At 37.9% G+C, this 12,757-nt stretch overlaps 1 protein-coding gene across 1 annotated transcript in view; it reads left to right on the top strand.

The window, feature by feature from the left end:
- The window catches only part of FLVCR2 (FLVCR choline and putative heme transporter 2), a 71,759-nt gene that overhangs the window by 46,416 nt on the left and 12,586 nt on the right, over nt 1-12,757 (top strand). The window contains exons 4-5 of the mRNA XM_074235684.1: nt 7,586-7,653; nt 8,069-8,172. Of these exons, the coding sequence (XP_074091785.1) occupies nt 7,586-7,653; nt 8,069-8,172 (172 nt within the window). The remainder of the gene's footprint in view (nt 1-7,585; nt 7,654-8,068; nt 8,173-12,757) is intronic.

Below are 12,757 nucleotides of genomic sequence, written 5' to 3'. Positions count from 1 at the left end.
ACAGTCAAAAGAATTTAAGTACTTAACTATGTGTAAGACCTTGTGCTAAGTATTATGGATACAAAAATTTTAAAAGGTCAGAACACAGTCCTTGTCCTCAAAAAACTGGAATGTTAATGGAGAAAAATCATACAAAAATTGTATATTTAAATACATACAATGTAAATGTAAGGTACTTTCAATGACAAATCAGAGTTTTGATGGCAAAGCTTTTCCTACTCTATAATTTCTCTTTTATTCTAACTGCATTGATTTTGTAGCTTTTGTGTGGTTATGATCATTTATTTCTTCTCTTTTGATAATTTCTATTCCTTTTTTTTGGATTAATAATTCTATCCCATACTTCTTAGATGCTTTATCTGTAAATGTGGGGATTAATCCGGATGATCTCATAATCTCTTGACTAATTTATGACCTGTGTGCTCTTATAATGTTTTTCCCTTAAAGCCTAAATGCAAGCTTAAGAAAATACACTTTGAAAATACACTTTTGAATTCCTTTGTTTATTTCAGCCTAACCTGTCAAGATCATCACTATCTTGCTTCTATAATCTCTAGCATTAGCTATCCCTTCAGTACTGTATTATCTGCATTTTTGATAAGTATGTTTTCTATGGTCCTATCCAAGTCATTAATAAAACTTTTGGAAAAAATAGGGATAAGGCATTCCACTACAGAGTTCTCCCTGTGTTAGCAAGAATTAACAAATCAACAGTTAAGTTCATATTTCACTCTCTTCTCCACAAGAGCATAATATTGGAGTATCAGATGCTTTACTCTGAATAGAGTACAAAGTACAGAGTACAGAGGTATACTGTGACATCCCTCCAATTCCTCCAACTCAACAACTCTGACAGAATTTGAAATGAAATTATTTTGTCAAAACTTATTCCCAGTGGATCCATGATGGTTGACAGTACATTATTTTCTAAATGCTCACAAACCATCTGTTCAATGTTTATTTCTACAATTGGGGTGAAGTGTGAACTAGATGACATCACAGCAGGTGGATATACAACCAGCTGAATAACTTTCCCCAAAGAATGTTGATTAATGAATTGCTGTTAAGACAGAGGGACTACTCTAGTGCTCCTCATCATCTTCTGCTGTCAGCACAAACTATAAGTTCTTTTGTTGATGCAATGCTTTTTGATCCCAATGAGATGATAATAAATACAGATATAACAGAGGGTCTTGTTAGGAGGTAGTCTATATAATCTTACCATAAAACTTTATGATATTTACCATATATCTACAACATTCAGTCAGTAAGCCAGCCACTGTGCTAAATCCTAGAGATGCAAAGACAAAAAATACATTCTTTATTCTTCAGGAGTTCACATTTTACTGGGTTTAGATAGCAAAGTGTTGCTATCTATGCCATCCCTCTGAGCCAAATTTTCCTCAGAAGAGATTTGAAAGGAATCAAAGGACTCTCAGCTATGGAGGTGGTATTTACTAAACTTCCTAATTGCTAGTATAATTGTTCTCTAGTTTGCAGGTTGGCATTCTGTTGGCATTCCTCCATCTACTTTCCATTCCTGAGTATAGAAAATGTCTTTTTGTTTGTTTTGGAATGCTTGGTGCCTATCTCTTGTGCCTTGCACACAGTAGATATTTAATTAATGCTTTTATTGGACTGGATGATCAAGAATGATTTGGTCAAGGCTCTCTCTCCAGGATTGAGTGTGAAATACTTCTGGAGCCTGCTTAGTTGCTTATTACAGCACTTAACCTAAAAAATGAAAGAGAATAAAAGTGTAGCCTTCTTGGCAATTAAATACCTTTGGTGCATTGAACTTAGAGAATGACAGCCTTTTTCTAACCCTGACATGAAAGCTAGGCTGAAGTCCACATTGGAATTATAGATTGTCATGTGCAGATGAGCACTTAATAAGTACTTTATTTAAGAAATGATGATATAATGGTGACAGGGTACAAGTCTCATTCTATAGGTGATAATCTTCAAGGATGGAGCAGTAGTAGTAGTAGTAGTAGTAGTAGTAGTAGCAGTATGAAGTAGCAGGAGGAGGAGAAAGAAGAGGAGGAGGAGATCCAGGGTACTGAGATATAGAAGCAAAAAAAAAAACAAACCAAAAAAGTCATGATGTTTTAGTAGAAAGGTTTCTAGAGATCACAGAGTAACCCATCTCTGGGAGGCAAAGAAACCTCCTTTATTTTTTTTTATTTTTTTTGCAAGGCAAATGGGGCTAAATGGCTTGCCCAAGGCCATGTAACTAGGCAATTTTTAAGTGAGGCTGGATTTGAACTCAGGAGCTCCTGACTCCAGGGTCAGTGCTCTATCCATTGCACCACCTAGCCACCCTGCAGCCTCCTTTATTTTTGAATTTGCTGACATTATTTCAACATCTGGCAGAAGGTCTTCTACTTATCTTCAATCCTGTACCTTGGATTCCTGTACCCCATTCATCTGCTTAACTTGGTAAGCAGGAAGTAAATATGAGCTTAAAGAGGTTATATTAAGATAATAATAACAGATCTTTTTAAGACATCATTTAGTCTAAAGGTTACCTGACAAGTGAACTCCCTCTACAAAATCTCTACCAAAGAATCATCTTATGTTTAAGTAGCATAGTGGATAGAGCAATGAGCCAGGGGGCAGGAAGACCTAATTTGACTTTATAGAAGTTGTGACCCAGACAAGTCTCTTAACTTCTGTCTGCCTCAATTTCTTCAACTGTAAAATGGAAATCCTAATAGCACTCACCTTATAACTTAGTCCAGTGCCCAGCACATTTTCCTATTCAGTTATTTTCAATCATGTCTGACTGTAGTCTCATTTGAGATTTTCCTGGAGAAGATACTGTAGTGGTTTGCCCTTTTCTTCTCTAGTTCAGTTTACAGATGAGGAAACTAAGGCTAAGAAGGTGAGGTGATTTGCCTAGGATCTGAGCTCACATCTGAATTCAAGAAGATGTCTTCCTGATTCCAAGCCCAATTCACCCTATCCACTGTGTCACTTACCTATCCCTTAGCATTTATTAAACATCTATTATTTTCCAAGCACTGTGATACAAAGAAAGATAAAAAAGAAGTTCCTGCTCTCAGGAAGCTCACGGTCCTATGTAAAGACAGCTTGCAAACAATAATGGACAAATTATATATATATATATGATAATTTAAGGAGTGGTCTCAGAGGAATGCACTAAAATTAAGGAGGACAGACTTTGAGATCAAGATGGGACTTGAATTGAAACTTATAGCAAGCCAGGAAGAGAGCATATCAAGCAGGGGAGACTGCAGGAAAAAGTCTGAGCAGGAGTGTCATATGCAAAAAAAAGCAAAGGAGCCAGTCACTAAATATGTGAAAGGGAGCAAAGTATAAGAAGACTGGAAAAGTGTCAGGTTAGAAAGGACTTTGAAAGTTAAACAGAAAATTTTATATGGTGGGAGCCAGTGGAATTTATTGATTAGTAAGACCTGTGTAGCATGACAGCTGAACAGAAAATGGATTGAAGTAGGAAGAGATTAGACACAGGGAGATCGACCAGCAGGGTACTACAACAATCCTGGTGTGAAGTGATGAGTCTTTACACCAACATGGTGGCAGTTTTGTGGACAGAAGGAGGTCTTACTTGAAAGATGTTTTGAAGATCAAATCAACAAGTTTCTTAACAATTTAGATATGAGGGATGGGAGAGAATAAGAAGTTGAAGATAACACCTAGGTTGAAAGCCCGGGTGACTGGGAATATGGTGGTACCCTAGACTTAAGAGAGCAGTTAGGGAAGTTAGAAAGAGGGGGAGATCATGGGAGGGGTCAGTAAATTGTAGAATAATAATAATTAGGGGCATCTAAGTGGTGCAGTCGATAGAGCACTTGCCCTGGAGTTAGAAGGACCTGAGTTCAAATGTGACCTCAGACACTTAATAATTGGCTAGCTGTGTGACCTATTGCCTTAAATAAATAAAAAAAATTTTTAAAAATATAAAAAAAGAAGCATAATTAGCATCTATATAGCACTTTTAAGGGCATCTAGATGATGCAGTGGATAAAGTACATGACCTGGAGTCAGAAAGACCTGAGTTCAAAGTCAGTCTCAGATTCTAATTAGATGTGTGACCCTGGGCAAGTAACTGAAACCTGTATGCCTCAGTTTCCTTATCTGTAAAATGATTTGGAGAAGAAAATGGCAAACCACTCCAATTTGCCAAGAAAATCCCAAATGGGGTCATGAAGAATGATTGAATAACAAATAGCACTTTAAGATTTGCAAAGTATTTTACAGATATTATCTCCTTTGAGCTTCACAACTACTCTGGGATATAAATGCTATTATTCATAAAATATAATATATTTGTGTAATAGGTATTTAAAGCCCTACTATGCACTGGAAACACAAAGAGAAAAATAAAACTATCCTTGCTCTCACCAAGTTAACACTGTTAGGAGAAAACCACAACTACAAAGAGAAATATATATTTTTTTTACTTTGTGTACATTTTGCAATTTGAGAGGCTTTAATGCTTTGGGTAGTTAGAATAGATTCCTGAAGGAGGGGGTATTTGCCTGAGTCTTAAAGGAAGCTGGGGTCTAGGAAGTGGAAGTGAGAAGGGATCCTATTCTAAGCCAAGGCAACAGCTTGTGCAAATGTATAGGGATGGGACATGGAACACGGCAATGAGACCTTCAAGAAGATTGGTACAGATGAAATATAGAGAGCTTGAAGAATGCAGTGAGTCTGAAATGGCTAAATGGAGCCAAGTTAGGAGGAATTTGGGTTCTATCTATCTTAGGGGCAATAGGAAGCACAAGAGCTTCTAGATCAGGGTAGCGACATGATCAGATATGTGATTTAAGAAAACCTGAGTGTAGCAGCTGGATGAAAGAATTGAAGAAGGGAAAGAATGCCTACAAGGAGACCAGTGAGGAGGTTATTCCTATAATCCAGATGAGAAGTGATAAAAGACTGGACTGGGATGGCAGAGGTGAGTGGAATGGCCTTTTGAATATGGAAAATGAGGAAAAATGAATTCAAGCATGAATTTGAGATTGCAAATCTGGTGCCTGGTAAGATAGTTGTGCCCTTAATAGAAATAAGAAAAGAAGTGGGTATGATTTCTGTAGAATCTGTAGATCTTTTGCACTTCTGAATTGCATATTTTGGGGGATGTATATTGAAATAATAGGGTCAAAGAATGTGCTTAATACAGGGTATCTAGGAAAAATGAAATTCTTGAGTTCCTTTAAACATTTTCAAACTTGTATGTAGGAAAAATCAGCAGTAAGTTCCTCTCCCATTGATGTAAATGGTACTGTGTCTTTTTCTTCACCTGACAAGGCTCAGAGAAAGTTTCTTTGACTTTCTCCTCTATTACATATTAGGGTTGGGTTGGTAACATGAATAGGTTTCAGGAGTCTCAGTGCTGAGGAATTGAATGTTATCTTTGGAAGAAGGAACTTAATCATCCAATGCTTAGTTCAGTTTTGGCCAAGTCAGCCCTTAATATATGCTTGTTGACTGATTTGACTAAATCCAATTCCCTTGTTTTACAGATAGAAGACCAGAGATACTAAAATTGTCCCAAAGTCTTCTATCTCATTAATACCAGAACTGGGACTAGGGTCAGTCTCTTGACTCCTAGTCCAATACTCTTCCTAGTATATTGGCCAGTTGCTTTCTTATTTGTAATTTGTCCCAGATGGAATCAGGTTTGGGGAATGGGCTAAAAGTTGAGCTAAGAGGGAAGACGTGCTTTCTGAATAACTGAAGGCAGTGAAATTGCAGTTTCTCAATCAAATTGATAGCTTTGGATATTAGATTCCCAGTAAAACCAATTAGCTAGCTGCACCCAGAGATTTCTTTAGTCCCTAATAACTCTTAAAGTTATGCAGAAATCATAAGATAATAAATTTGAAGCTAGAAGGGACCTTAGAAATCATCTAATTCCTTCATTTTATGAATGAAGATACTGAAGACAAGAGATATTAAGTGATTTACTTCTGATCACTGATGACAGAATTTATGTTGCCTCTTCTAAAGAAGGTGTTGTTGCAGGTTTTGTCCTTCATTCTTTTTTTAAGGAACGATTTTATTTATTCTGAGTTTTACAATTTTTTCCCTTTATTCTTGCCTCTCTCCTCCCACCCACCCCCCCACAGAAGGCAGTCTGTTAGTCTTTACATTGTTTCCATGGTATATATACATTGATCTAGGTTGAATGTGGTGAGAAAGAAGTCATATCATTAAGGAAGAAAAATAAAGGATAAGAGATAGCAAAATTACATAATAAGATAATGGTTTTTTTTCTAAATTGAAGGTAATAGTCTTTGGTCTTTCTTCAAGGTCCACAATTCTTTCTCTGGATATATATGGTATTGTCCATCCCAGATAGCCCCAAATTGTCCCTGATTGATGCACTGTTGGTATGAGCAATTCCATCAGGGTTGATCATCACCCCCATGTTGCTGTTAGGGTGTACAATGTTTTTCTGGTTCTGCTCATCTTGCTCAGCAGTTCATGCAGATCCTTCCAGACTTCCCTCCTTGTCCTTCATTCTTGAAGAAGACCATGACATCAGGGAGATGATGCCTTGACAAGCACATGAAGTGGATTTGAGTGAGGGGGTTGTGCTAAGTCACCAGTCTCACTTTCTCCTCTGTGGTCATTTGGATCCAATGGCCAGAAATGAAACAGGATGATTGGAGATGCTATGGATGTGAAGTAATCAGAGTCAAGTGACTTGCCCAAAGTCACATAGGTAGTAAGTGGCAAGTGTCTGAGGCTGGATTCAAACTCCCATCCTCCTGACTTCAAGGACAGTGCTCTATCAACAGAGAGGAAAAGTGTACCTACCAAAAGCACTTGTGCAGCAGTCTGAAGAACCCTAGAAAGAATGTGACTAATTTAAGGACTGGGGTTGGTGAATGAATAGACAAAAGCAAAGAGTGGAATGTTATTAGTTCCATCTTGGAGAAATGTAATTTTAAAACAGCATAGCACAATAGCTAGAGTACCAGGTCTGAAATCAGGAGGATATTAGTTCAAATTGGACACTTATTAGCTATGTGACCTTGGGCAAATCACTTCACCCTGATTGCCTCACATCCAGGGCTATCTCTTTTCATCCTGATTCATTTCTGGCCCCTAGACCCAGATGGCTCTGGAGGAGAAAGTAAGACTGGTGACTTAGCACAGCATCCTCTCACTCAAATCCAATTCATGTGCATGTCATGGTATCACCTCCCCGTTGTCATGGTCTTCTTTGAAAATAAAGGACAAATAACATATTCTCTGCTTAGTATTAAGTAAATTAAAATCAATAACCATATAAATGTTTCTTTGGGAAATCCAATGGAGGTCAAAATAGATGCAATATATTAGTTCACATTTCTAAAGCACTGCTCCTTTTATAGAGGCTTCTTTCATAACCCCTCATGTGAGATAGGTAGAATATTATTAACCCTATTTTATACATGAGGATATTGAGGCTCATATGAGCTTAATGATTTTTCCTCTGATCATGCAACTAATAAGTGTCAAGAATCTAGATTCCAAACTAGATTCCTGAACTCCCAGTCCAGTGCTCTAGCGTGTGACCTAATACTTCCACCCTCTTCTACAGGTTTGAATGTCGGTGCTTTCTATGCCCTATCAACGTTACTGAATCGCATGGTGACCCTCAACTACCCAGTAAGATATTTGCTCAAGGATATGTGTGGGTAGTTCATGGACAACTTAGCATCTTCTCTAAGTTTTTCTGAGATTTAGTTTCTCCATAATTAGGGTAGATCCAGTGAATTCTGGGAATGGGGGTGTCTAATTGTTAGCATACTGGAAACATCTATTCTGTGATATAGCCACTGTTCCTGCTGCTTTGCAACTTAGGCTGCTGGAACATGAAAATAGAGAAATCTGTCTCTTATCTCTGCTTGGCAGCTTCTCTGGGCAATTGGCTTTGTAGTCAAGAGTACTTATTTCTGTGTCTTTAGCTTTACAATCCTATGACTTATATCTTGCTCCTGGTCACTCCCAGTTCTGAGCATCCATATGTGTTGTGTGTGTGTGTGTCTGTGTGTGTGTCTGTGTGTCCATGTGTCCATCCCAGGGTGAAGAATTGAATGCTGGCAGAATTGGCTTGACCATCGTCATCACAGGAATGGCTGGGGCTATGATCTCAGGCATCTGGCTGGATAAAACTAAAACATACAAGTAAGTTTCTTTTATGGATACTCTGTCTTAGGGGTAATGATAAGGAGTGGGATATAAGCAGTGAAGGAAAAAATCAGAGTGAGGCTTCCCTTCCTGACCCCTGAGGCAGCTGTTTAAGGGGAAGAGTAGAATTAAAGAAATGGGGGAAATGCCAATAACTGAAATTTATTTCACATAGGAACATAGATTTAAATCTGGAAAGGACCTTAGAGACTCAGAGAGGTTAAGCAAGGTTCTACAGGTCAGAGACTCAGAGAGGTTATGCAAGATTACATAGGTCTGGCAACAGGAGGCTAACAGTAAGTACCCAAGCCAGAATTTGAAGCCATGACTTCTGACTTGAAAGGTTTTTAACTACTTTTATAACACGGACTGTTTTGGTTTCTGGTGAAGTCTATGGGATCACTTTTCAGAATAATTTTTTTTAGAAAGATTTTATTTATTTTGAGTTTTACAATTTTTCCTCCATTCTTGTTTTAAAAATTCATAATAAAAGAATTACAAAAGAAATCAACTTTTCAGAATAATTAAAAAATTTCTTAATATAGAGTTACAGAGAAAATCAACTATAGCTATCATATTATAGAAATGTATATAATACATATATAATATAGATAAATAATTAATATTTACACATTTATAATTTAAATATATTGCTAATACATATATACACACATATTTAGGGCAGCTAGATGGTACAGTGGGTAGAGGACTGACTCTAAGTTCAAATCCGATTTTAAGGCACTAGTTGTGTGACCTTAGGCAGGTCACATCACCCTGATTACCTCACATCCAAGCCCCATTCATCCTGATTCAAATCTGACCACTGGACCCAGATGGCTCCAGAAGAAAGAGGCTGGTGACTTTGCACAGCCCCCTCATTCAAATCAAATTCACATGCATGTTGTGGCATCACCTCCTTGATGTCATGGTCTTCTTCGAAAACAAATGACAAACATCATATACACCTTTATAATATATATATAGCTATTAATGTATATTTTAATGTTCATTTAAAAATATTTTATTTGTTTTTCCAACTACACGTGACAGTAGTTTTTACCAATTTTTTTGCAAGGTTTTGAATTTTACATTTTTCCTCCCTCCATCCCCTGCCCACCCCCACCCCCTAACAGAAATCAATAAGTTATATTTTTTAAAAGATCATGTACTCCAGGTTTTAACCTTGAACCCTAGAAGAAGAGATAAAGATGTTATGCTGCACATTGACTAACAGATCTACCTATAATTTGAAAACTTCCTAGGGAACTGGTAGGATTCTCCTCCTTCAAAGGGATGCAAGCAGCAGCCTGGGGCCTCTAACAATTCCTGCTCTCTGTAGATTATGAACAGTGGCAGACTCAGAAATTAGCTTCTGTGTGTGCTAGTTAGATCAGGTACTTTGGTGGTCAAGTAGATGGGCTCAGAAAGACCCAAATTCAGATCTGGTTTCAAACATTGGGCAAGTTTCTTAATCTGTGTCTGATTTAGTTGTAAAATAGGAATAATAATAGCACCCACCTCTCAAGAATGTTGTGAAAATAAAATATTTATAAAAAATTAGCTCAGTGCCTAGCATTTTCCCATTTCTCATTTCCCCCTTCCTTTTATGCTCTTAACGGAGGAAGCGACTGATGAAACTGAATTGCTTGTGATGAAGCTTGGCAGCAGTCCCTGACTTCTCCTGCTTGCTTACATCATTGGAGAGGAGGAGGCAGTGGACTCTAGCTATTCGCTAAGCAGACTATTGCAGCTTCCTCTTTCCAGGGTTCTCTGTGGTTTAAACTGGGGAGAGAATGAAATGCTTACATCATTGGAGAGGAGGAGGCAGTGGACTCTAGCTATTCCCTAAGCAGACTATTGCAGCTTCCTCTTTCCAGGGTTCTCTGTGGTTTAAACTGGGGAGAGAATGAAATCAGTACTCCCCCCCCCCCCCAGCAATCTGTCTTGACTACCAGATGATTAGTACTAATTATACACATATACATACTTAAATATACACATATATGTATGCATGTGATTTGGATTGCATCTGTGATTTCATTAATTAGTCAGACTCTTAACAAAATATTTTTAAGGGCTTAATATGGCAGACATGCTAGCTGCTAAATAAGAAATTTTACAAGAAATTTCTCTATAAGAAAAAAAGCAAAACAATGCATACTAGCACCTGATTTCTAATTTAGAATTGTCTGGGATGCTGGGAGTCACTTGCAAGAAGGGCAACCTAATGATATGAAGTGTTTATTAATACTCTGGTATGGTCAGGTCTATTTTTGCACCAGGGGTTCCCCTCAGAGAAAGTTTGGCTTTGAATTTTGAGAACCATATTTTGCTAGTTTGTCTTAATTCAATTTAGATGTGATCATCCCCATACTCTAATCCACTTGTGAAACTAGCTCCCAGAATTTATAAATGATATCACTGTATCCTCACACTGTCACCCTCTCTCCTACTTCCCATTGTAGATCAAACCCTTACTACCTCTTACCTAGACTGTTGTAGTAACATTTTAATTGGTCTCTTTGCTTCAATCTTTCCACAGTAGATTGAGTAGCCTATGGTACCATAATCTCTTGGCTCTTCTCTCATCATTTCCTTTATTGGATTTTCATCCCAGTCACACCCACTAATCATGATTGTCTTTGTCCTATGTTCTCTTCTCTTTTTTCCCTATACTCTCACTTGGTGTTATCATCACCTTCAAAAAGGAACAATTATGATCTTGGTGCACATGATTTTCAGCAGTTAGTAGAGGGATTATTATATAGAGTCTAAAAATGCTTTTTGACTGATTGCCTGCTGGATTTGTGGGAGTGTGAGAATAGTGGTCCCACTGTATTAGTTATGCATACACAGTTATTTTTTTAAATGGAAAGATTAGTGGGTGGAGATGAAAAAAAAATGGAGGAGAAAAAAGGCTGTTTTTTCACCATTTGCTTTTGACTGCTCTATTTCTGGGGTCACAATGCTGATGACAACCATAAACTTCTTTCAGAATTGCTGAGCTATTTGAATCAACTGTCACTTTAATCTGAAGCAATATAAACCATGTCTGTATTGATTCCCCTGAGTATTTCTGCACTTCTGGATAAATGTTCTAGAGTTCCAGGTAACTCAGACAAGAAAACTGATGGGGGACTGGGAGTGTGCTGGGAAAGAGAAGAGAATTTTCAGAGGAGAATTGGGGCTTGTAATGGCACCAGGAAAGTTTGTCCTCTTATCATAGGGAGAATAATCTTAGAGAAAGAAGGACAAGAAGCAGGTAGGAGCAGAATCATAACCTAGAACTGTGGCACCTTGGAAAAGCGTTATTAAATGTGCCCTCAAATCAATTTTATTCATTTGTAATGTGAAAATATGCTTTAAACTAAATTAAATGGAGGGAGAAAAATAATTACCATAGGAGTCTAATGGGTACAGTATCAGAGTGGGAAGTGATCCAGGACGTGTGCATCCAATGAGATATTTATGAAGAGTTTGGCACATAGAGACAATATAAGTGAGTGCTGTGTTTTTATACAGCCCAATCCACAGTATTTGGGAATCTGTGTTCTTTCTATTTTATCCTAGAGGTCTTGGTCAAGCAGGGAAAAGGGAGAGTGACCCCAAGGAATTTTGAAGCAATGAAGATGTTGGTTATCCTAGAGAGGAGGGAAGGAAGGAACTGACTAAAGGTGGGGTCACATTATTAAATCAAGTTTTTCTTTAATAATGTTTGGCCTTCTTTCTCAAAGAAGACCATGGCATCAGAAAGATGCCATGACAAGCAATGAATTAGATTTAAGTGAGGGGGGTGCTGGGCTAAGTCACCAGCCCCAATTTCTCCTCCAGAGTCATCTGGATCTAGTGGCCTGATTCATGATCAGGTATGAATGCTATAGATGCAAGGCAATCAGGATTGAGTGACTTGCCCAAAGTCACACAACTAAGAAGAGTCAAGTATCTGAGGCTAGATTCAAAATCCCATCCTCCTGACTCCAGGGTCAGTTAGTGCTCTATCCACTAGGTTTTTCTTTAAGGGAGAAAGAGAATGAATAGGTTATACTTTGCTTTCCCTGAAACCATGTCAGAATCTGAACCTTTTCCTTTTGCCTCATCAGTTTGAGATCTCATTCCCTTCATCTCAGGCTAATTAGGCTAAAGGAATAGTTAAATCAAGTCAAATAAATTAGCATTTCTTAAGTACTATGTGCTAGACACCATTTTAGAACTATAGATAACAACAAAAAGAAAGATGGCCCCTGTTCTCAGGGAGCTCACATTCTAATTAATGGGAAAGAAAACCTTTAATTGTGGGGTGGAGGGAAGGGAAGCAGGTAAAACCCTGGTGAAGAAATAAAGTCCAGAGAGTCAGAAAAAGAGCCTAGAGAGGAAGAAAGGAGCAAAGATGATTGACCTGGCCACTATCCTTAAAAATGGAGGTTTGAGGAGGAGCTGACCAATGAGAGGAAGAAGTGTTCATTGACTTTTGAATATTCGAATGGAGCTGTGATCTCATGAATTCAGACATGTTAAAGACAACTGGGTGATCAGTGGATAGAGAATTAGATCTGGATTCAGGAAAACCTGAGTTCAACTTTGA

The sequence above is a fragment of the Macrotis lagotis genome, chromosome 4 (genome assembly GCF_037893015.1).
Source record: "Macrotis lagotis isolate mMagLag1 chromosome 4, bilby.v1.9.chrom.fasta, whole genome shotgun sequence".
In the NCBI taxonomy this organism is placed as follows: Eukaryota; Metazoa; Chordata; class Mammalia; order Peramelemorphia; family Peramelidae; genus Macrotis; species Macrotis lagotis.
Note: the sequence above shows the minus strand (reverse complement) of the source record. Positions and strands in the feature narration are given on the sequence as shown.